Source organism: Erinaceus europaeus, chromosome 15 (genome assembly GCF_950295315.1).
Source record: "Erinaceus europaeus chromosome 15, mEriEur2.1, whole genome shotgun sequence".
In the NCBI taxonomy this organism is placed as follows: Eukaryota; Metazoa; Chordata; class Mammalia; order Eulipotyphla; family Erinaceidae; genus Erinaceus; species Erinaceus europaeus.
Window position 1 is genome coordinate 38,852,665 of NC_080176.1, and position 25,927 is coordinate 38,878,591.

General features: G+C 38.0%; 1 protein-coding gene across 7 annotated transcripts in view; it reads right to left on the reverse strand.

Moving 5' to 3' along the window:
* The window catches only part of ZNF521 (zinc finger protein 521), a 317,779-nt gene that overhangs the window by 37,703 nt on the left and 254,149 nt on the right, over nt 1–25,927 (reverse strand). For 3 of the 7 annotated variants that reach the window (XM_060173632.1, XM_060173629.1, XM_060173628.1), the window contains one exon: nt 3,845–3,910. The exons of the other annotated variants lie outside the window; for them this stretch is intronic. In XM_060173632.1, coding sequence (XP_060029615.1) covers nt 3,845–3,910 — 66 coding nt within the window. The remainder of the gene's footprint in view (nt 1–3,844; nt 3,911–25,927) is intronic. 7 annotated transcript variants of the gene reach the window in all.

Consider the following 25,927-nt stretch of genomic DNA (forward strand, 5'->3'; position numbering starts at 1 on the left):
TTTCCACTGCTAATCTTCATTTAAGTGTGAATATAAATGTAAACAGGAATCAAGTCTACGCAGAAGAGACTGATGCTAATGTAAATATTTACTCCAACATCAAATGTTTCTAAGAACAGAGTCAAATACATAATTACAATACAACCTCACTGCTTAGTAGGGAACATGCTAATCATTCATGAAACATTAGAGTGTGGAAATTTGTCTAAAGTCAGTTCAGTTCAGAAGAGAAGGATTTTTTTTTTAAATCATTTTACTGGGAAGTTAATGGTTTACAGTCAGTTGTTGACACATGGACACAATCTGTCATCTCTCTTTGGCAGGTGTGTGAAGAAACTCTCATTCCCAATGTAAGTCTTTTTCCACCATCATGAACCAGGGCCCCAAAGCCCCCTGGCCCCCTTCATTCCAACTCCTTCCCCAGAGTCTTCTGCCTCACTGCAATACACTCCACTCAGTTCAAGTATCCTTGTATTCTCCTTTTCTGTAATTTTTTCTTTAGTTACACCTAGAAGTGAGTTCATCTGGTACTTGTCAATTTCTCTTTGGTTTAAAGAGAGAGAATTTTTCATCTTTTTGATTTAGAAAAACCCAGACCAACTCAACTGGTGACCAGTTGGTTTAATAATAGAAAAACCAATAATTACCATTTGGATGTTCAAGCACGACTCAAGTTATAAGCTCCAATGTGGCAATAGTTAGCTTAACACAAAGCACTGACATTTCAGTATAAGCTTTAAATCAGAGAAACCCTTCAAGCAGCCTCCGGACTGTGTCCCAGGTTTATACTCCTTCCCTTCAATGAAAACAAAAATCTAGAGCAGCTACAAGTAAATGTTCAGTGATTAACTTACAAGCAGCTGTTATCCCAGGAATCACTAGAGGCCCTCTTACATTGTCTGATCAACACTGCAACCATTACTGAGGACCAATTTGGAACAGTTTATAAGTAGAACTCCTTCTCCCATTTACCCTAGAGACTGGTCAGAAGGGTTCTCGAGCCTCTCTCACTGCATAAATCTATAGGCTAACCACCAAAGATCTAAACCCCTCCTGGTGCATCACCATGTGGCAGGGGCCATAGACAAAAGCTCTGATCTGAGTGGGAGTAAACTCTGCCCTCAAAGCCCAAGTAGAGGAATCAAATGCCCTGCAGTTGTGATTTTTTTTCCAGTTCAAATGTGTGTACCCCTGGATCCTTTCATACATATTTTTAAATCCAAGAGAACTATGCCTTCAACCAATTCCCAACCCCCAAATCTTTACTTTGTTTCTTCTCTTCCCTGAGTTAATTTCCAAGCACACATTTATAAACCAGGGGTCTGAGGAGTAACAAAGAAAAACCATATGTGACAAAACTCACCCCTCGGCTACACTGGCTCAGCCGAGAAACCAGGACTAGAAAAATAGGCAGACTGTACTGTAATTTCCCATGCACACAGGCATCACATCTTTCTAGGCCCACAGCACTTGGGCTACTATAATTTGTTGTTCTATGCATTGCACATATTTCACAGCCATAATGTAAACACAAAGAGGTGCCAATTTGACAATGGGGAATATAACTGGGGTCTCCAAATCTGCCAGTAGATTAGTCTTTAAACCCCCAAAGTAAGGCAGCATTTGGGGGTACTGGGTATTATGTGAGCCTTTTCTTCATACTCGTTGAAAAACTTTGCCCAATTCTTTTAAATAATTCAACACAAAAAATGACTGTTGCCTAAACACAACCAGTTTTTCTATGCCACACAAGAGAGGGTCGTGAAACAAAAGCCCAAGATTGACAATAACAGATAAAAGGCATTGAGAAGAGAAAGAGAAGCAGAAACCTTAACTTCTGACTATTCACATGCAACATACCTATAACTCTAGGTATTTGAAGGAGGGTAAAGTGATACATATCCCTGTGTCTATCTCAACCAAAATAGTATTTCAAGGAGACTAACTAGACATAAGTCTACATTTAACGTAGTTACTACCTGTTTTTGGTCAAAGTCTTCGGACTTTATTAGCAGTCACTAATGTTAACACTGTTACTTTCTGCCTAGAATGTCTATTTATCAGCAGGGCTGGAACAGGAAATAATTCAATAGGGGTGGGCTGCGTTGTACCCAGCAGATTTTAAAGAGCCTAGGGGCTGCCTGGAGCCCCATAAACATCAGCAGCTTGGAAACTAGCAGGAGGTCTAGGTGGGTGGGAGTAGAAGAGTCAGGGAGTGAGATTTTAGATGTACTGAGATAGAATATAGTCAAATTCCTTGGCTATTACTCTCTGTTGTATGTATTAGGATATTTTCACGTAGGGGGAAACACTGGAATACTGTCCAAACAACAGACCCATGGACACACCAACCAGTTGGCTTTCCTCCTGAAGAAAGAACTGAGTAGTGATGTAGGAATAGGTAGGGAATGAAGGATATGCATACAGACTCAAATACCTTGGACATTTTACCATTATGCTAGCATCTCCAGTTTCTCTTCCTTTTCTGCTTTTCCTTCATGATCTAAACATGGGTCCCACATTGGAAGTGTTCCAAAGTGTAAGTCTCAGAGAAAACACAAAGTGCCAGCAATTCTTAAAAGATATCAGCCTATTACATAACATTTTGACTTCAATATATGCTGGTTTATTCCACTAGAATCCACTTTATTTGCAGAGTAAATTTTCCTTTTTACTCAAATTCCTTTGAATATATAAGTCACCTTTTCCTTTAGAAAAGTACTTTTTAACTGGGGGCTAGGTGGTGGCACACCTGGTTGAGCGCACATGTTACAATGCACAAGCACATGTGTTCAACCCCCCCCCCCTTCCCCACCAACAGGGGGAAAACTTTGCGAGTGGTGAAGTAGGGCTGCAGATGTCTCTGTCTCTCTCCCTCTCTATCTCCCCCTTTCTCTCAATTCCTGGCTGTCTCTATACAATAAATAAATAAAGACAATAAAAATGTAAAAAGTACTTGTTAATTAAATCTGTGTTGCTGCTGTTTCTGCACTGATAGAAAGTTTATGAACATGCAGACTGTATAAAAAAATTCACTCAATTTGCATAACAAGTTAGAGATACAATATGATTGGAAATAACATGTTTCCAATTCAGTGATACATTTCAGCTCTTATCTTGTTTATTATGAATGGTAGGTGGCAGCCCAAGCCATCTTCATATCAAGAAAGTGCTGAGAATCAAGATCAGGGTTATTTAACAATTCTTGCTAGGAGACAAAAATTTTCAGTAGGGCTAGGGCTTTTGCTGTGTGTATTGATATATGTCAAGTATCTACAGCTGTATATGGCTTGTAGTGGAGACTCCATAAATATTTATTGAATTTATGGGAAATATATACTTAGCTAGTCCTACGTCTAATTTCATCAGAACAAAATGCGAGACTAACACCAAAACAATATTTATTATTTATCAATTGAGTTTCGAGTTTGCTCCATTCCCTTGTACACTAAATCCTATGCATATGACACATTTAGACTAGTCAAATTTCCCTTACAGTGCTTTCCCTCATTATTTTTGGAAATAAGATGAAAATCCTTTGGCAAAGAAAACATTAACAAAAAGCAGCTCACTTATTAGCTCCTTTAGTTTTAGGAAGAAGCTGATGACTCCTAATGCAGCCCTTATTTCAAAGGAAAAATGCCAGTACATGTTTTTTTTTTTTTTTTAATCTGAAAATTTCAAAGTCACAGAAGGGACAATTGTTCATGTTTTAAATAGTTTTTACACATAGTCATGTATTCTTATATTACCAAACTCCATTTTCTAAACTAGTGGTCAAATTAGCTGTATGCATTACGACACTATTTGCTTACAATTCTCTCATTTGATATTAAATACCTACTATTATTGCCCTCACATCTGGGACTTCTGGCACTGGTGGAAGTACAGGTATATTTACCTTCGAGTACTGTACGAAAAAAAAAACACAAATTGGTAAAATCGAAAGAGGATAGTTCATGCAGCATAAACTAAATGTAAGTTCAGTCTACTGGGAAAACATCTCTGCGAACCGAGATGGTGCAACAGTCAGTATTAATTCCACACAGCAGTGGCTAGCAACACGAGCAAATATAGGACAAAGCTCTCATCAGGCATGTCTCTGTGTTACTGTGCTGAGATCACAGCAAGGGTAAGGACTTCTGTTTCCTTTCTTTCTCTCCTTCTTTTTGTCTATAATCTTCTTTGCATAAAGTCACTAGTTTTGTAAAGGTCAAAGTCTCCAAACAAAGAAAAGCTATTTATTCTTGTGAGGTGGCATAGCTTGTTACTGCTAATGATTTAAAAGCAGACCCTCTTCAAACACAAACCCAACTAATAAAATAAATGGAAAGAGATTCAGTAGCTTCTGTAAACGTTATGGATCTCAAAAAACATGGTGTTTCAAGTATCAAAAGGCTGCACATGGGAACCTAGGTGGGTAATGCTAATTAGGAATGCTAATTAGGAAACTCACATTATTGATAATTTATTGCAAAGGTGATGTCTTCTCTCCTCAGCTGTGATATTCAGAATTAGGGATCAATTCTGGAGCTGGGTAGAGCACGAGGCACAGTGAAGGTCAGAATCTTAACATTTCTGAGGACCTTAGTCTTGCTTCTTCCCACTTTATGGTACTGCTAAGAAAATTCAGGGAGTCAGGTGGTAGCGCAGCGGGTTAAGCGCAGGTAGCGCCAAGCACAAGGAGTGGTGTAAGAAAATCTGTAGCAGCAAATGCAAAAACCCCCCACAATATTGCATGTTATTTGCAAATGACTCTCATTTTTATTATTCTATTGATGTGACCTTAGAAACTTGGCCTTGAAGAATTAAAAAAAAAGTAATGGCACAATAAAATGCAGTAAGATTTCTAAAAACAGTTTATTGGAAATGTGTTGTGAACTTGAATTCTTCTAATCAAATGATGCCATCCCTTAGAGAAATTTTCTGTGCATTATTAAAGTGATATACTGCAGTACTAGTTAGAGCTCCATAACCTTTAAATTGCCTGATTGTAATTAAGGCCACTAGTTTTATTTAGGAAGGTTCAAGGAGGCTCAATTTAAGTTGGCTTAACTAGTGTGAATTTAATGTCATGCCGCCAGAAGGCAGAGGAGCTCTCTGGCCTGGCTGTTTTGTGGAACAAGCAGCTGTGGGTTCATGAATTCTAAATTAAGCCCAGATTTAAAGAAACTGTAAGTAGGTGGGTACGTACAGTCACATATCCCCATGTTTGCCTAAGTTCTTTCGTCCATTAATTCACTCTATGGGCAGTTTCCTAATTTGGGAATCTAAGTACACCTGATTATTTATAGTGTAAGGGGGTGGCTTATAGTTAAGTCTTGAGGGCATAACTGATCATTTTCTTTGAAAGACAGGGCTTCAGGCAATGTCCAATAAGCACTAATGATTTAAAATGAGATGTGCATTTAACAAAGTTGTAAAGACCATAATGGTATACACAGTAGAAAAGAAATGTAAAGAAAGGGAATTTATAACTAGGGGTTTGGGGAGAAAATAAAGGTGCTATCTGGATAGACCACTAAACTGAATATTGAGAAAAGACATACAGACTTCATCAAATGGGCAGCAAATCAAATAGTGAAGACAAAAGACAGAGCCTAGGAACAGCAAAGGGTAGTAGGAGAAAGATAACACTCCAGGGTTTGACCCATGTTCAAAGTTTTACTGGATGTTATCTCAAAAACATTCATCTCTGGATAGAATGTTGGCAATTTTCTGTAGCTCCAATGGCCATATGATAAATGGATTTCTTTATAGCCAAGTGGCACAAGCAGCCAACTATAATACCACTATATAATTAATAACAATAAGCAATTAAAGAGAACATCAGGTTACAACTATAAGGTGTCAAAATATATTAGCAAAGAAAAAACCTGCAAAGCACACTTAAGAGAAAAAAAGCACAGCATATGAACCTCAGTACAGTTTCTTCTCCCAGATCGTGTGTGTGTGTGCGTGTGCGTGTGCATGTGTGTGTGCGTGTGTGTGTATGTATCTTTTATATTTGAGGGAAAATAGGAGATGGCATACAATTACAATAAGGTGGTTAAGAGCCCTCCAAAAAACAAATAATGCTCCCAAAGCTCAGAGAAGTCTGAAAAGTGAGATGGAATACATGATTGTGGAGGCATGGGAGTCTTGGCTGACCACATCTTGGTGATACCCTTTTATTAAAAATTATCCTAATAAATACTTCACACAATGTTGTTTGCTGACTCAAGTATTTTCAGAGATCCAGAGCACTGTGATTTTTCGTGTGAAGTTAAAAACAATGAACTAAAATGTGTAGGTAAAAAAAAAAATAGGATAAATGCTATCTATATTTGGTTCAATACTGGGATGTTAGATAGAGGTTAGAGTGATTGTGGAGATAAACTAATTTATTATGGGCTTGTTTAAAAGATGAGAAAAACGGAAGTTAAGAACATTAAGTGACATACACGAGATCATAGAAAAACATTGTGGCTCATGACAAATACCAGATGTCCAGGTTTCTGCAATCAATGTCACACTGTCCTTCCAAATCCTCATGGAAAGAAGGATGGATGGATGGATGGATGGATGGATGGATGGATGGATGGATGGATGGATGGATGGAAGATGGAAGGATGGGTGGGAGGGAGGAAAGAAAGAAGGAAACACTTCCTAGCTTATAAGATTTTGCCTATTTTGCCATGTGCTTAACTGAGGTTCCACTCTGGCCCCCAATGAATTAGAGAAGGCTCCAGTGCTGTGATGTCTTTCCCCTTCTCTCTCTCTTTCTATCTTAAAAAGCTGGCTCCCCTAGTCGGGGAGTCCTGGGATTCCCACAAAGACATAATGGGCCTAGACCTCAAATAAATCCCTCTCTCCATTGTTACCGGTCATCTCTGTCAGGAACAACCCAACAGACCCCTTTGTGGGCCTCCAAGGACCTTGCACTCAACGTGGATCAACAACAGTAGAGAATGTCCCATTCTCTGAAGGGAGGCTGGACAGCATACTCTATGCTACAACTGAGGAAGATGGGTCCTGAAATTGGGGCAGCTTGGAACATTCCTACTCATGACCACAGAATGTGAGCTCAGATCTACATGGACGCAGAGGTCACATAGGCTCTTAAGCTGAATATGGGCCCCAGACCAGATCAAATTGATGGGGTTTACAGCCAACAATATTTATACACCTTTCCCATATTTGGAAGCTACTCTTCCCTGATGCAGCTTTCTGGTCCTTTTTCTACCCATGACATCATCTTCCCAGACAATAACTTGGATCCACCTGCATATCAGATGTCAGGCTCAGGAAAAAAGAAAAAAAAATTGTATAGTCATGGGCCCTTTGGAATATAACTAAAATAGGCCTACTAACTATCTATAAAATGGAGACCCCCCCCCCAACTCTTCATCTGAACTATTCCAACCTTTAGGTTCATGATTAGTCAACAATTTGTTTGGCTTTATATCTTAACTCTTTTTTCAGCCACCAGGTTCCAGATGCTAACATGATGCCATCCGGACTTCCCTGGGCAGATGACCCCACCAATGTGTCCTGGAGCCCCACTTCCCCAGAGCCCTGCCTCACTAGGGAAAGAGAGAGACAGGCTGGGAGTACCTGCCAACGCCCATGTTCAGTGGAGAAGCAATTACAGAAACCAGATCTTCCACCATTCTGCACCCCATAATGACCTTGGTCCATACTCCCAGAGGGATAAAGAATAGGAAAGCTATCAGGGGAGGGGATGGGATATGGAGTTCTAGTGATGGGAACTGTGTGGAGTGGTATCCCTCTTATCCTACGGTTTTTGTCAGTGCTTCCTTTATATAAAGAAAAATTAAAAAATAAAAAGTTGACCCCAAGTAGTCAAACCTCACTCAGCTAATAACCAACCAACTCTTTTCTCTCTCAAGTACAACAATCTAAGTTGTCAATTCAACAAAAGTGACAATCTTTCTGAATCTCTTATTGACATGGAAGGAGTTAACCGATTTTTCAGTATCACTGGAAACTCCTTTGCTTTATGACAAGGCCTGATTTTAGTCTCACCACTTCATTCCCCTATTTGTTAAGCCACACCTATTCTCTTTCGCCCCCTGTGAAAGTAGTCCTTTCTCTTTAGGAAAGCAGAAGCCAAGCTAATAGGAAACATCCTTGGGAAGATCTGGTAATAGAAAGTTAAATCCCCCATATTTTCAGATTCTGCAGAGAGGCTAAGAAAATCATTCTCTGTAAACACTTTGGCCTGAGCTGTCAATCTGAAGGAAACATCCATGATTATAGAATTTATGACGTAGCAAAAATATGCATGGCTGAATACTGGTGCTTCCTATCAATGGCAATAACGACCTGATTTGGTTAAACTGTTACCTGAAACCCTGTGGAGACTGGTCTTGAGCTCTCCTTTATAGAATTATAATTACTCAGAAACAAAGACTGATTCCTTAATTCTATTTTACCTATAGCTAATTCTACTTCTTTAAGTGCCCATATCATTTCCTGATATTATACTAAATTGAGTATTTGGGAAGGAACTGGGATTGCATGCATATTCCTTAGTGTGTGGCTTACTAAAAAGGTAAAACCGTATTTATGTATGGAAAATAGGTTATCTCAATATGTTTCTAGCCTACTTTTTTTCCCTTGGGCATCATTCTGGATATACCAGCATATCTAGAAACTATACGCTGTAGTCAAGCTGTTACTGGCATGTCAATGAATCATACTCATTTCTATTTCCTTCTGCCTTTTTCCTGTCACTCAAGAGCAATGCAAGTTAGCAAGTGATTATCTATAGAGTGATGATGAGAGGGAAGGGAAAAGGAAGGAAAGAAGGAAGGAAGAAAGGAGAAAGAAGAACGACAGTCAAAAGATTCATTTCCTAGCAAAGACTTTCCTTTCTATGTAGTTTAGAAGGAAAGTAAAAAAATAGATATTCCTATGTCTTAATTTTATGTCAAAATTCAAAGCTGAAAACACTGAAATGGTTCTAACAAGAGCCATGGGTTAAGTTTATCTGTTAAATGAAGAATGTGATATAATAATTAAGAATAGCTCTTTCTCAGCTAGCAATCCCTGATATTACCTTCTGCAAAGCTATTAAATATTTCTGAGATTATAAAGCCAAATTATAAAGATGCTTTGGGCACAATAAATTTTTAATTTTCCATCTTCATGACTGTTTTTCTAAAATCTGTAGCAGTTCATTCACAATTTAAAAAATTTAAATACTGTCTGCAGTCTCACTATAAAGAAAACTACAATTTTCTAAAAGAAAAGGAAATCTATTGAAAAAAAATCACTGGAATATCTGTGCTTTAAAACATTTTATATATTTAAAAGCTCTGCATTTCCCTTATGTGATATATGATGCAATCAGCATAGAATTTCAGTGCTGTCTGAAACAATTCTGGCTAAAATGTGACACAACTGTAAAATTAATGTTCTTTCTGAAAGAAAATCATATATGCTTACTTATCAACTTCATTTTTAGTAAAGAAAAACAAAAGAACACAATAAAACATGACCTATTTGATGTCCTGGACTTTTGACTTCTCTTTGACTTCAGAAAAACAGTACCAGTGTTTGGTTCCTTCCTTCCTTCCTTGCTTCCCTGCCCCCCCTTACAAGTTTGTAAGATTACAGTGTATAGTGCCGCATCACACCCACTACCAAAATTCCGTACCCTATCCTCCAACTTCCCAAAGATTACTACCATAGTTCTCACAAGTTTTAGAAATGGTTTCTCAGGCAGAAGTTGAAAAAGAAGATCAGAGAAGAAAACAGAAGCAGAACCTGAAATGGAACTGGCGTACTGCACCAAAGTAAAAGACTCTGGGGTGGGGAGAATACAAGTCCAGGAAGGATTCAGAGGACCTAGTGGGGGTTGTATTGTTATATGGGAAACTGGGGAATGTTATGCATGTACAAACTATTGTACTTACTATTGTTGAATGTAAAACATTAATTCCCCAATTAAAAAAAAATAAAACAATTAAAAAAAAAAGAGAAGTGATGAGAAGGCACATTTTGCTTTGTCTGCACATCAGGGGAAAAAAAAAGAAAACTGGGAAATATTATGCATGTACAAACTATTGTATTTACTGTTGAATGTAAAACATTAATTCTCCAATAAAGAAATTAAAAAAAAAGAAATGGTTTGCTTGCTTCTTTTTTTTTTCTTTTTGCAAGTTTATTTATATCAGATCTCTAGATTCCACATATGAACGAAACCATCTGGTAACTGTCATTCATCTCTTATTTAATTAAGCATAGTCACCTTCAGTTCCATCTATTTTGTTCCAAAGAACACATGCAAACTGGTACAGCCCTTTGGAAGACTATATGGAGAGTCTTTAAACAAACAAAAATGGAATTATCTTATGATCTACTCTTGGGGCTTTTATCCAGTGGACAGTCAAACACTAATTCTAATTTGAAAGGACACATGCACCCCCTATATTCACAGCTGCATTATCCACAATATCCAAAGAGTGGGATAAGCCTACGTCTCAATCAACAGATGACTGGCTAAAGTAGTTGTAGAATATATATGCCATGGAATAATACTCTGTGATCAAAAAAGATGGTTTTGTGCCCTATGTTTGGTTTCTTACATGACAAAAATTAGTATGAGAGTTTTTGCATTTGACAAAATGTAAAAAAAAAATAAATACTTTGTATGGTTTTATAGTATAGCAACTATTGCATGAGAAAAAATTCCTCGTTTTCTGAATATTGATAGAAAGACAGTTCTGAAATTAACATGAGAGTATGTACATACATATTTTCCTTGATGAGCATGCAGAAAAGAATAAATTGGGATAAAAGTTTTTAGTATATTTTTAACCAAAATACAATGACCACACATAGATATATAAATAACTATCTAGTGAACAAAGCATCACAACAAAATTATTTTTCTTTCATGCAATAGGAGAGGTTATATTATCAAACATTGATGCAATTATGCTCCAGAATTAAAAATAAAACAGCATCTCAGAGAATTAGATGTAGCTAAGATTACAATACCCTTATAAGTAAACACGTGATTGACGATGAAGCAGTAGATTGGTACCTTCAACCAAGTAGTTCTGATCCTTCTTACTCTATCTATTGGCACCTACCCTACACACAGATACCTTGCAGAAGGAAACAACATGAAAGAAGCATGACATCAGCAACATACAACACCTAGAATCTGAGCACCTCTCTTTAGACAATTAAAACTGGAAATTCTGTCTTAATAGCAGAGGAATTCTAAGTCAAAGTAGTCACTGTGACCTTAACTCACCCAGTTAAGTCTAGATATTACCTCATCTACTGAAAAAGTTCATGGCTTGTGCTCAGGCCAAGCTGAGCTTCAAGGTAAAGAAGTTGAATGAAATATCTACATGATTCAGGTCATTTCCTCAGCTGTTTTTTCAAAGCTGCTTAAGGAGATTCTTTCCATTGTTAATATCATTAAACTGTATATTATCCTCCCACTACCTCGATCCGAGAGTGGTTATTAATATAAATCAACCTTCTATTTATACAGTACTACATTTATTTATTTTTCAAAAATATTTATTTATTTATTTATTTATTTATTTATTTATTTCCTTTTGTTGCCATTGTTGTTTTATTGTTGTTGTTGTTGTTGGATAGGACAGAGAGAAATGAAGAGAGGAGGGAAAGACAGAGTAGGAGACAGAAAGACACCTGCAGATCTGCTTCACCATTTGTGAAGCCACTCCCTGGTAGGTGGGGAGCCGGGGGCTTGAACCAGGATTCTTAGGCAGGTCCTTGCACTTAGCACCACGTGTGCTTAACCTGCTGCGCTACCGCCCGACTCCCTAGTATTACATTTATTTATTTTTTCAAAATTGTGGGGTGGGTCTATGTATATCAGTTACCAGTAATCTACTCAATGACATGGATTGTTTAGAGAAGCAAAATCCTAGAAAGAGGCTGACTGGTTAGCTTGAAGTAATATGGATAATAACTGACTATAAATGGGCTTAAATCTGACTCTAGGCTGCAGGTTACAGAGCGAACAAACATGAAATTCCAACATGAAGCCAAACTTATAGTTAAATAATTAATGATACATAGCTTACTGGGTCTCTGTACTCAGAAAATTTGTGAGGATAATACGTGTTTAGTGAAGGCATTAAATTATAACAATGATAAAAAAATGAGAAAAAAATGTACCTTAAATACAGATACTTCTGAATATCTTAGTAGTTTCCTTTCACATACTTTTTTAAAAAAATATTTATTCATTCCCTTTTGTTGCCCTACTTGTTTTACTGTTGTAGTTATTATTGTTGTTGATGTCGTCGATGTTGGATAGGACAGAGAGAAATGGAGAAAGGAGGGGAAGACAGAGAGGGGGAGAGAAAGACAGATACCTGCAGACCTACTTCACCACCTGTGAAGGGACTCCCCTGCAGGTGGGGAGCCAGGGGCTCGAACCGGGATTCTTTTGCATTTTGCGCACCTGCGCTTAACCTGCTGCGCTACCGCCCGACTCCCTTTCACATACTTTTAAGGTTTAGGGCCAAACATATTATGTTATTTTTTCTTTTTGTTTGTTATTATTTTCAAATTAATCAAGACTAAATTAAGAACTTGGCATTTCAAAATCTGACATGAAGAAGTAACATATTTCAATTTTGCTGGTATGTGTTAGAAAGCCAATATGATTCATTTTATTAACAAAATCTGTTTTTAAAAACCAAAGTGTCATTGTTTTCAAACTGTGAAGCAAGGCAAGATCATTTGTTTCCCAACAAATGGCACCAGTTATAAGGCTGTTTTCTTTTCCTCATGTGGTGAGTTTTACATAGACTGTTAAGTACAACTCACTGAGTTGATTTGGAAAATACCAAGAAAACCATATACTGTACAGTGCAAATGACTGGAGTTAACAAAAACAAAAAAAACCCTCCTTGGCCCCCAGAAATGTAAATAAAAAGTTACATTTCCCTGTACTACATCTGATTGCATTAATTGATGTCTTAAAAAATCTGTTGAAAATAAAGCCCAGCAGTAGCATTTTTCTTTCCTAAATCACAATAGCTGCACATTGCAAACATTACCAAAAGGTCCCCTGGTAGGGCTGTGAAGTTCCACTCTGGCAGTAAAATGCATCTACTGAGTGTTCCCCATTTCCCTCTCTACCCTCCCAAATATGTAGGAAAGCAGGTCACAAATGCAATTAAATCTCTTTGCACACTGATTAAATATTAATTTTTGATGAATACTTGGAAATTCAATGGTCAGCCACTAAACCCCTTTTAATTTGTGAAGGACAAAAAATTTATTATTCTAAAATAGGATTTTAGTTCTGATAGCAAGAAGACCACTATTAGTTACTGAGGTCATTTTTCCCATATTCTGTTTATTAAAGCTTACTATGTACTACTTTCCGTGTTATGATCAGTCATTTTATCCACTGTCAACAATTGTTTCCCCAAGGGATGATGATCAGAGTTGGAAGAAACAAACTTCTGCCAAAGCTTTGCACTGACTTAGACTGATGTAGATAGAAGAGACATTGATTATAAAAGTTATCAGAGGTATTAACTGCAATCAGTGTGAGCAGATTGCCTAATTCCGTCTGAAACAAGCGATCCCACCTCACTGTTATTATTCAGTCTTCCTTAGTTTACCATCTATCTGGTGGACCATTAATACTTTCCTTCTAGGTCTGAGAGGTGAGCTTCAAACTGAGATCATCTTGTCTAGCTACCAAAAGACCTGCCTATAGTCTTCATCAACTATTTGTTATTCTTGTTTATTAAAAAGCATGCAACTCGTGCTTGTGGCCATTTGTTGAAATACTTCCATTTTTATTATTTTTTTTTTTATTCTTTAAGTTCATTTGTTGACCATATCCCTCTATATTGTTTCATCTCTGTAGAAGAAAACTAGAGAGAGAAGAAATTATATGGCAGACAAGAGCATGGACTTTATTGGATTTCAATAGGAAAGAAAAGGGGATAAAGAGAAAATTCATAGTTCCATAAGTAGCTTTCTTCTCTATGTCTCTTGTGTTGGCTGCCCTAAACCAGTTGTGACATTTGTAGATCTTGAGAGGCAAAACTGAGCCAGTTCAATAGAACGCTGTTGAACGTAATCTTCAAGGACAAACCCACCTCTTGAGCTGCTCTAGAGTTTGGGAGAGCTGTCAGTAGTGTGACTTACCACCAGCAAAGTCCTAGACATATGGCATTATCTGGGCAGGTCCAGTAGAAACCTTTTGTTTTTTTTCTTCCCCTTTTTAAACTTAACTCGGACATTTCAGCATATGGTAATGATAAACTTTAAAATAACACACAGAAGTTGCTAATGCTGTTAAATCTACTTTTGGAATCCTCTTCCTCAAGAGGCTGCTACAGCTACAATGGTTATTCTTTATTTAGTCCTTTTCTCAGTCTCTCTCTCTCTCTCTCTCTCTCTCATAATCCACATAGATGTGGAGATTAAGTAATGGTAAGGGTCTCTGTCAGGATGATACAGAAAATTAGTTCAGAAATGAGAAAGAGTAATATAGATTAAATGGAAAACACCGTTACACTATTTTCTGATCCTTACACCATGTCTGGTCACATCGTTTCTCTCCTCAGAATTTACTCGTTCTTTGAAAGCCTGCCATGCTTTGTATATCTTTTAAGCCACATACTATATTCTCCCCAATAGCATAAACACATATTTTATTTCCACTACAAGACACATTCATTCTTGTTTACATGCCCAACAACTAACAGGGTCTGTTCTCAAAGTATCAGTGTTCTTTCATTGTTGTTGAGTGAGTGGAAGGAAAGAAATAAGAAGGAAATGAGGAAGGAAGGAAGGAAGGAAGGAAGGAAGGAAGGAAGGGAGGAAGGAAGGGAGGGAGGGAGGAAGGAAGGAAGGAAGGGAGGAAGGGAGGAAGGAAGGAAAAAATCAAGAGAGAGAGCAGAGAAAAAATCTGGAAAGTCATTGTGTTGTACGGAGTGATTAGTCTATATATGATGTTGGGAGAATATGGCAGTCTCTTCTTTCCATACTCAACATCATTAAGATATCTTTTCAGATGTATACTATTTTAACAGTTGTAATACTTTCCCCAACTTTAATTTTGGACCCTCCCCATGAAATATTGCACTTAGTCCTGTTTTTTCTACTTCCATCTTTCTGGAAAATAGTATTTACACATTTTATGGCAGGACCTACTCATTCCCTGTAGTTTTCTGGTTAATTTTGTTGATCAGAAATGTGGACCAGACTTTACTGCCATTTTCCAGGTACTGGTTTTTACAGAATCCTGCCTGGATTTTTTTTTTCTCCCTTTGGTTTATATTTTGAAGTCTTAAGTAGACAGATCAGCTAAAAAGTGTGGTCTTAACGAAGACTTTCAAATATACTGCATTCTCCTTGTGCTGAACAGCCCCTACTAGTCTGTGGGCAATCACAATTTTATTATTTATTTATTTATTTATTTACTTTTGCCTCCAGGGTTATCGCTGGGCTCAGTGCCTGCACTGTGAATCCACTGCTCCTGGAGGCAATTTTTCCCACTTTGCTGTCTTTGTTGTTGTGATTATTATTGTTGCTATTGCTGTTGTTGAATAGGACAGAGAGAAACTGAGAGAAGAGGGAAAGACAGAGAGGAGGACAGAAAGATAGACACCTGCAGCCCTGCTTCACCACCTGTGAAGTGATCCCCCCTGCAGGTGGGGAGCTGGGGGCTCAAACCGGGATCCATACTCCTACCACCCCCCCCAATATATTACTTAAACTGCTGCATCACTGTAAGCTCAAACATCAGAAGATACCAGAAGTCACTAACTTAAAAATAGTCTGAAGACTAGGTTGATTTGAAAAACTCAACTAGCACAAGGAGTCCTAATAAAAAACTACTCAAAAAGTCAGTGTGAAATATCTACACTTAGTACTCACTTCACACTAGTCTGTCAAGCAAGACCTTTATCTTTTTCTTCTTATTATTATTATCTTTATTTATTTATAGGATAGAGAAAACTAGAAATTGAGAGAAAGACGGAGATAGAGCGGGAAACAGAGAGACACCTGCAGCCCTGCTTCCCTACTCGCAAAGCTTTCCCCCTGCAGGTGGTGACTGGGCGCTTGAACCCAGGTCTTTGCACATTTTAACATATTTGCTCAAGCAGGTGCGCCACCACCCGACCTTTATCTTCTTAAACTAAGTGACAAAATATCTGATTGGTTATTCTCGGTAAAAGGGATACCCCTGCTCAGTTGGTGAATAAGGAGGTGCACTGCGCTGTGTATGCCGGTGTGATCTGTTGTTGTGCGCAGGCTGCGGAGAAGAGAGAGAGGGGGTCCGGAGTGAAGAGGAAACACAAATCTTTATTTGCGCTGGCACCTCAGAGTTGGGTGCTAGAGAGGCAGGTTGGGCCATGTGGAGGTAGCGAAAATGGCCGCCTCATGCAGTAACCTCGGAGTGAAGCACTGGCAAGAGAACAAGGTGCGGAAGAAGAAGGGCTTTTATGGGAGTAGCTTTCGCGAGAATGGGAAGGGGGAGGAGTAACCATAGCACTCCAGGATAGGATAATAACTCTCAATGGGAGGGGGGAGGAGTAACCAAAGCACTCCAAATATCACGGGGATATAGACAATGCCCTGAGGGCACAACATGGCTGAACAGGTACTCTGAGAAGCGGGAACTAGCAGTAGCCTGAGGGGACAACATGGTAGATGTGACTGCATCGGCACAATTTCCCAGCAGTGATCCTCTCATTTTAAGGGCTAACCTGCCTGTTCATTAGCCTTTGCAACTCGCTTTCTCAGGCACAGGCTTGAATCTTCTCATTAGCACTGCATTCCAACCTCTAAGAGAGCACAGATGTCGGGAGAGCCTGACCCAATATCTGGTTGATCAGATGCTGTTTACTTTCATAAGCCTGAGGTTTTAATGCTTCTTGAGAGGAGGCTGTGGGATTCTTCCCTGGCCCTCCTTGTTGGGGGAGAAGTAATGGAATGACTAACATGCTCACAAATGGCCTGAGCCCCCAGCCACAAGTCTGTGTTGGACAAGGGCTGCAGTTTTCTGTGGGAAGCTTCCCTAAAGGACAAAGGGACCAGAATGCTTTTCTGCAAAGGAAATCTGCAGTAGGCTCTGGTCCCCTGAAACATCTAGGCATGCCTTAGCATATCCAGCCCAGGGCAAATGGACCTCTGTTTAGTCCTCTTCAGAAACGATTCTTTGCATGGAATTAAATAAATAAATGAGGACATGCATACATATATGCATACATACATACAAATATGAGATATATCTTTTTAATAATCTGAAGGAATCATCTCTGTGCATGTATGAGGCAGTCATTAGGGGCCTGTGACAAAGGGGCCTTTGGGTTTTCTCTTCACTTTTGATCTGCATTATGAAATGTTAATGCCCATCCCATCAGAGTCCCTTCCAGAAACACGCCCTTTCTCTAAAGACTCACCCCTGCCTGTTGGAACCTCCACTTAGATTCTCCATTTATATTTAAGTGCTGACTTTGAGCTCGTGCCCAGAAGCAATGACATTTTTAAACAGGGCTAGCTAAACTGCTAGATAAAATTTATTGATGATCAAGAGCTCAGCTGAGATTAAACTATGGCAATTTAACGATAAACACACTCCTATCCCACACATCTTGACACCATGCATATACTCAACACATGAAAATCAACTCCAAGTGCTCTATCTATGGTTGGGAATCTGGAGTCGGGGGGGGGGGGGTCCATAGAATCTATAATTTTGTGTTGATTAGGTAGGAAACAACCACGAGCACATATTTTGATATCTCTATTAACAGCCTGTTCATGTCTAACTGCAAAACTTGGTTGCACTTCTTTCACCATCTTTGCCCAAGACAGACCAGTAAACACAATTCCTCTCTCTATAATTAGCCTTTTCTCTGAGGGCCCTGAAGTAAGTCTGCATGCCGTAGATTTAATATCCAGTGCTATATCCATATGTGCTGCCCTTGCCTGGTCCCAGAGCATATAAACTCCCCTATTAGCAGCCTTGACTGCTTAATTATGCAGATTTTTTTTGTACCCGCCTGCCTGTAAAATTACTGTGTCTAACCTTTTTTTTTTTTTTTTTCCACTCTTTGCACCATGCTGGCCATTCTAATGAAATCGGCATAGGGGAAAGGGCCTGATTTGCAGTTATAGAGGCTGGATCGCACTGGCAATCTGTCCTTAGTGGGAGTTACAAAAGAAGTCAAATGCCTTCATCTGGTTCTACCCTATCATCCCCAAGGTGATTGAGTTCACTCCCCGACGCTTCCCAAGTTTTCCGCAGGCTGTCCAATCAGCACGTCCACCAGGGAGCCCAGCCTAGCTCGCAACAGTCTCTGTATCTAGTTACAGCCCCACCAGGGACAGTCAACCATCCACCCCCAAGCCTTCAGATGAAAACCTTTTCTAACAAGGCCGCCCAGCGCCAATGAAATAACACACATCTGCATATCCACTGGGTCCCATGTTTCTTGTGCTCATGGATTATGTATCTTGCAGCCTCTAATAAAGAAATGCAGTTCTTTGTTTAATGTTTATCTTGTGCTTGTTAAGCAAATGCTAATGTTGTATCAGAATGCTTTAGTGCTATTTGGGTTTTTGGTGATTTACTACAAGACAATCTGCTGTGAAGTAAATTTAGAGAGAGGGAGAAAAGGGGAAAAATCATTCTGGTTGAAAGGGAGGAACAAAAAAGGTTTGACAGGAAAATAAAGGAAAAGGGAATGAGATAATGTGGGGAGAATGAGGAAGTGGGTGTGCACTGGAGAGACAGAGCAAAAGCTTGAGACAGAGACAAACAGGCTGACAAGGGGCAGACATGCAGGCCCACGTGGGGTTGGAGCTGGGATGAGAGAGCAGGACCTTTTATCAACCCTCTACTCCCAAGATACTTGCCCACTCTATCACTGGACAGTTTGAGACCGGAAGCTAGAGAATAAAAACAAGTACAATTTCCAAGAGAGGATGAGACTGTAACTTCCCCTTCAGTGATAAGGTAAACAGTGTCCTGAAGGGTAAACAAAAAATAAAAAAGCCATTTTTTTCTGTTGTCTGCCTTTGTGCCCTGATGGTTAGCACTGTGCACTGTTATTCACAGACCACAGGGAAGCCCTAAATTTAATTGTTTATGCCTAGCTCTGCTAGAAATAGGCAAAAATAATCAGAACCTCCCTCCTCCCAATTTCAGGGGAAAAGAAAAGAGGGTGGCAGCTTGAAAGCTGATGAATGAATGCCCTTTATTTATCCTTTGGCAAGATAGGATATGAATATCCACAGTACAAACCTTTCCCTCCTGCCCTCCTGATAGGAAAGAGGATGTCATTTTCATACCAAGAGATCATACATTTCTATCTTATTCCCATTGCTGATGGAAGAAGTTAAATGCAATTCCCTAAACTTGAAACTGTGTAACTTAGACGAAGGACTTCTGAGAATCTCAATTTCTATTTTATAATTGTAAAATTCCGAGGTTAATAAAGTCTCAGTTTCATTTGTTTTACAATATAGAAAATATAACTGTTGCACATATGAAGCTAATATAAAGGCCTCATGCCAATTATATTTAAATTAAAAAAAAAAAGAAGTACTGATGAAGACAGCAGAAAGGTGGGTAGGATAAATACCTTGCTCTAGAAGCACACTTAGCACCAATCACAGTCTTTTCCTTTCCCTTCTCCCTGCATTTCACTAAACAGATCAATACATTTCCTAAAGGTTGGGGTGGGGGAAACATCATTCTAAGTGGATAAATGAAAAGCAAACACCTACCAAACGCATGCATACCCTGTCAAGTGAAAATTACATCTGCACAGAATGCCATATTAGATTTCTTTTTGAGTAAACATTTCTATCCTGAACACATGATAGAAGCTGAGTATAAATCTATTCATGATTGATACAATTAATTATAAGAACCCCCCTTTTTTGGAAGTAACTCAGCAGGCAGGGGTAGATAGCATAATGGTTACGCAAAGAGACTCTCATGCCCGAGGCTCCAAAGTCCCAGGTTCAATCCCTCGCACCACAATAAGCAAGAGCTGTGCAGTGCTTTGGTGTTTCTCTCTGTGTCTTTCTTTCTCTGTATCTCTCTCAAAAATAAAATAAATAAAATACTTGGCTTTCTGATGGTGCCTTATTAATAGGAAAAAGGCTCAACTCATGCCCATTATCAGCCAGTGGCAGAGAGTGAAGACATGTATTTGCTTAAAACTAGAAATTGAGATTCTCAGAAGTCTTTTGTCTAAGTTACACAGTGCTCTCTGTGGAGTGAAGATTAATTACTATGAGTGGGCATGATCTGGAGATGTGACACTTGTTTTCTGGAGGTGTGACACTTGTTTTTTTTTTTTTTTTGGAGACTGAACAGAAGGAAGAAACTTCTTTCCATGATTTCCTTTTACTAAAAAGCATTATACAGTCCACCCCATCTAGGTTCATAGCAGATCCCACTGCTGACAGGTCTCTCTTTCCATTGTCTTAGCCACTTAGTCCCCACTGGGGGCTATTATTAGAATTGGAATTTAATGTATCTCTTTTCCCCTTTAAATTTAACAGAGGGTCAAAAAAGACAGAAAAAGGAAATCAATGGCACATTTCATTAGTTGGCTCATTTCTATGGCAGGCTGTGAATCATGGGGTTTTGTCATTCATAACTATCACAAAAGCTATTTAAATAATAAGTAAAAGCTATTCTATGCATGTTTGGAACTGACCTCTGAGTGACTTATAGAACAGTCCACTTATATCTTAATTTACATTATACTCCTATTAGGTCGCTGTGCTCTGTGCATTATACACTCTGTTCTATATTTAAAAAATCAGAAGTACAAAGACACCAGGGGCAAAAAAAAAAGTCCCTTAAAGATGGATGTTGATTTCTGATCTCTAGCCTTCCCCAGGGAATACGGAGTTGCCAGGTCCCTACAAAGACACAATGACCTTAGTAATAATACTCTACTCATCCAGACTGGTCATGCAATGTTATATATACATCACTTAAGACTTAAGCAGTGAAATGCCCAAAAATTTAAGTGCAACTACATTTTTGTTCTTCAACTTTCAGTGACTAGGTGACTAGGGGCAATAGTTGACAGGGGAGATGTGATGCTATAGTATTTTCCAGTGGCACGAGAACATTGTAGCTTCAGTTGCTAAGACTTTCAGGAATCCCACAGAGAAGAGAATGCTTTAGCAATGTTTCACCCAGAGCTAAGTTAAACGATCCTGAAGCCTTCTGAACTGCTGAGGGAATAGAATCCACCATGTGAATAAAACAATGGGTTGCTGGTGAAAAGGGAGTCAGACTACAGGGAGAAAATGGAGGGTGGCAGTTAGAATTAGACAGTGGGTTGCATGGAAGTTGAGAGCTTCCAACTGAGGACTTCTGGGAACTAATAATAAAGAATGAGTTAAAAGCACCCCCGAAAACAGTTTAGAATGTGTTTAGAGTACATCAATATGCACATTCCTTGGAATTATCCAACACATAAATTGTGGGATGGCAGTTCTACTTTGGATTGGCACAATAAGATCTTACTAGGTTAATCTTACATAGAACAACCATAACATCTGGACAAAATACAAAAGCAAAGAAACAAAATAAAATGGACCTGAAGGCACTGGCTTATAAATTCAAGCAAATGGAGTCTAAAGATAGTCAACACTTGGAAGAAAGAAATAGCAATAGATGACTTTCCAGTTCTTCAGTACATACTAGTTGCATATGGATACTACCAGTTGAAATATAAAACGACAATATTTCTGGAGAGAGAAAACAGAATAAGAGTCTAGAGATGGTGTGGAAAGCTCAAGCGTGTGTAATCCCTGACTGATCTCTGAACCATACAAGTGTAAGACTGACAGCAAGTAGATCAATGATGTATTAAACAAAAACAACAGAATCTAAACTTTCATATTAACTATAGCCCAAGAACTAGAGTTTGCAATTGAGTCTTCCCTGAGGAATTTTAGGTCTCCTAAAAGAAAAATACTATCGCTCGTTGGTGGAATAAGATAGAATTCAGAGTATTTACAAAATAATATTTATTATGTCCAAGATACAACTCAAAATTACTGGTCATAGATATAAAATGGTAAGTTTTCTAAGAAAAATATTTTCAAGAAAAATGCAATCAACTCAGACGTTAGAATTAGCATTTCAGGATTTTAAAGCAGTTACTTTAACTGCTGAGTGAAATAAGGAAAAGTACTTCTTTTAAATGAAAACAGGAAGTCACAGTAGAGAAAGTTAATCTAGACAAAGGTATCAAATGGGAATTCCAAAAACTGAAAATGACAATTCTAAAATAAAATAACATCATATGAACTCAAAAGCTCATATGGATATGACAATAGAAAAAAAATTAGTGGATGTAAAAAAATATAGCAGTAGAAATAATTTACTCTGAAAAACAGAATGACTATCCAAAGAAGTGGATATAGCCTCAAAAGGTGGAGGAAGACCTAGGCGCAGGGTCAGAGTGTTTTACAGAAAACTGGGGAATTTTACACATGTACCAACAAGTGTATGTATTGTAAACCATTAATCCCCCTAATTAAAAAAAAAAGCACTGAATGGTACAAACAAACATACATACAAATAGTGGGACAATATACAGACATGTAGTAATCACAGTACCGTAGATAGGAGTAAAAAGTTAAGGGTTTAAGAAAAAGTGACTGAGGAAGAAGAGGAGGAAGAATGCAGATGATTTCAGTCATAGATGGAACAGAAGAAGGAAAGGAAGGGAAACAGAGTGCAACATGGGCTAGGTGTGATCTGCTGCAGGGAAGCCAAGGACTCAGGGGAGGGAGAAAAGAGGGGATTGAGAGGGCTCTGGGGACCCAGTGCACCACAGAAGACTTATGTTGGTGGTAAGAGAGGCATGCAGATGCTGATCATGGGGAGGCACAAAACTGTACTCATGTAAAAACTGACTTGTTAATCATTATTATCCAAATAAAATTATTGGAAAAGGAAAAAAAGAAAATAAGGACTACTTTCTCAATTTTGGGAAAGACTTGATTCTACAGATTTAAGAAACTCAGCAAATTCCAAGCAAATAAAAGAAATCACAGAAGCATAGCCTAGCTGAAAACCAAGACAGAAGGTAAACCAAGAAGGCATCAAAGAAAACAAAACAACCCACAAAATACACTACAGGGGGACAGATACGACTAGAATGACTTCTGAACTCTTATTAAAAATAAACTTACCAATCTCTGTTTTATATCCCTATATAAAATATTTTATATAATTTTATATTCAGGAAAAACATTCAAGAAGGAAGTAAAAATTAAAGTGTCTTTATATGAATAAAGAGAATTAACTGTTTGTAGAACTAAATGACACCTTCAGAATGAAAGAAAATCATGCTACATGAGATATTTAAATGAAATATTCAAATAGTAAGTAGTAAATATCTGGTAAACACAAACATATTTCTGTTTTAACTATTATAAATATGATTAGTTCAAATGTGTGGAGGTTAACACCTATGTAGTTATGTTTTGGGAACAAGAAAGGGCCCACACTATTTTCCCCAACAATTAAAGAGTTCATCACACATCATCTCAACAAAGAACTGAGAAGAGAGAGAGCATGATTTTCAGGAATTTTAAATTTTATTCAGGAAAACTGAGAACATTCACATTTAAGAACATGGGGGGAGCGGAGAGAGAGAAAGAGAGAGAGACAGAGAGAGACAGAGAGACAGAGCCAATACTCATGTGATGATCTAGACAGTGAGAGCCATGCCCACAGATCTACCTTTTAACAGGCAAGCCCCACCTCTACCTTTCCAAGCCACACCTATCACCACTCTCATTTTCTGGGCGGTCCCCTCCAGCTACCTTCTGTCCCTCAACAGTCATACTATAAACACATGAAGTCTTTATCACAGATCTATCTACCCTATCACAAAGTTTATACATTTACATAAAGTAGTAAGATATTAGCTTTAAATTGCGAGAAGCCAAAAGGTTATATGGCAATTCTTAAAGCAACCGCTAAATTAGCAAAACATAAAGGCATAATTAAAAATTTAGAGATAAATAAACTCTCAATACAATAGAATTTTCAATATCCCTTGAAAATTCAAAAGGAACAAAAGATACGAAAAATAAAGAAGACAAACAAGGAAACAAATAAGAAATGGGAGACCTAAATCTAGCTGATAGGACAACTAAGTTCTCATAATTAGAGACAGAGACCATATGAGCAACACTGTCAACCACCTTGACTTAATTGATAGCTATAGAACATTATACTCAACATCTGTAGAATACACATTGTTTTCAAGTGCACAAGACACATTCAACAAGATTGACCATATGTTCACCACAGAAAAAGTGTCAATAAATTTAATAGAATTGATATTATACGGACTATGTGCTCTAATTACAATACAATTAAATTAGAAGTAATAACAATTAGGTACCTTAAAAAAACTCCAACTATTTGGAAATTAAAAAGCACAATTATCCATGGATAGTCCATGGATTAAAAAAAAAATCATAGGGAAAATTAGATTATATTTTAACCTGAAGGTTACTGAATATTTAACACCCCAGAATTTGTGGGAGTTTGATGAAGTATATTTAAGAAGAAAAAAAAAAGAAGAAGATTTAAATGCTTATATTGGGACAGGGAAAATAAATAAGTAAATGCTTATATTAAGAGTAAAAAATGTCCAAAGCTAATGGCACTTTTCTATATAAAAAATTAGAAAATAGGTTAGGATTAGGAAAAAAAACAAAGACAAGAATTAAAGTCAATGAAATAAAGAACAAATCATAAAGAAAAAATGTAATCAAAACTCATTTTTGGAGGAAAATATCAGAAGGTTTGAAGTCTGTCTAAATTAAATAAAATGAAAAGAGAATACAAATTGTCAATATTCGGATGAAAGTGTATCACTTTCTATTCTACAGATATTTAAAGGACAACAAGAAAATGTTAAGAACACACTCATGACAAAAAAATGTGACACAAAATTTGAATAGTCTTTTATCTACTAAAGAAATTGAATTTAATAAGAAAGGGAGGAGAGGAGGGTGGGAGGGAAGAAGGAAGGAAGATGTGCAGCTTTCGAGCCATCGATTTCGTTGGTGAATTCTAACAAGTATTTACAAAAAAATATCAAGCTTAAATTCTCAGAAAAATCATCACTGGACCAGCAAAACTTGGAGTGCTCAAGCTGAAAAACAGCATATAAAATTTGAAGTACTGTGGTCTGGGAGGTGGTGCAGTGATAAAGCTTTGGACTCTCAAGCATGAGGTCCTGAGTTCGACCTCCAGCAGCACATGTGCCAGAGTGATGTCTGGTTCTTTCTCTCTCCTCCTATCTTTCTCATTAATAAATAAATAAATTAAAATAAAAAAGTCTCTTCACATATAAAAAAAAATTTTGAAGTACTGCTACATCCAAAATGGATTCATTTAGTAACGTTAATATACCAAAAGGAGCATTGATGGATCGAACAGTAAAGAAACTTAACCAGAATATTCCCCCAACTCTTATTCTTTTTTTTTTTAAATATTTTATTTATTTATTCCTTTTGTTGGCCTTGTTGTTTTATTGTTGTAGTTATTATTGATGTCATCGTTGTTGTATAGGATAGAGAGAAATGGAGAGAGATGGGGAAGACAGAGAGGGGGAGAGAAAGATAGACACCTGCAGACCTGCTTCACCGCTTGTGAAGCGACTCCCCCACAGGTGGGGGGGCTCCAACCAGATCCTTCAGCCTCCAACTAGATCCTTCAGCTGGTCCTTGCGATTTGCACCACGTGCGCTTAAGTCGCTGTGCTACCGCCCAACTCTTCCCCACTCTTAGTCTTATCCTTGTATGTATTTAGTAGTAAATGAACAGTCTTCTTTAGACTTGAAAATTGGTCTGTGCACAGACACTTTGGGCTCTCTCCTCT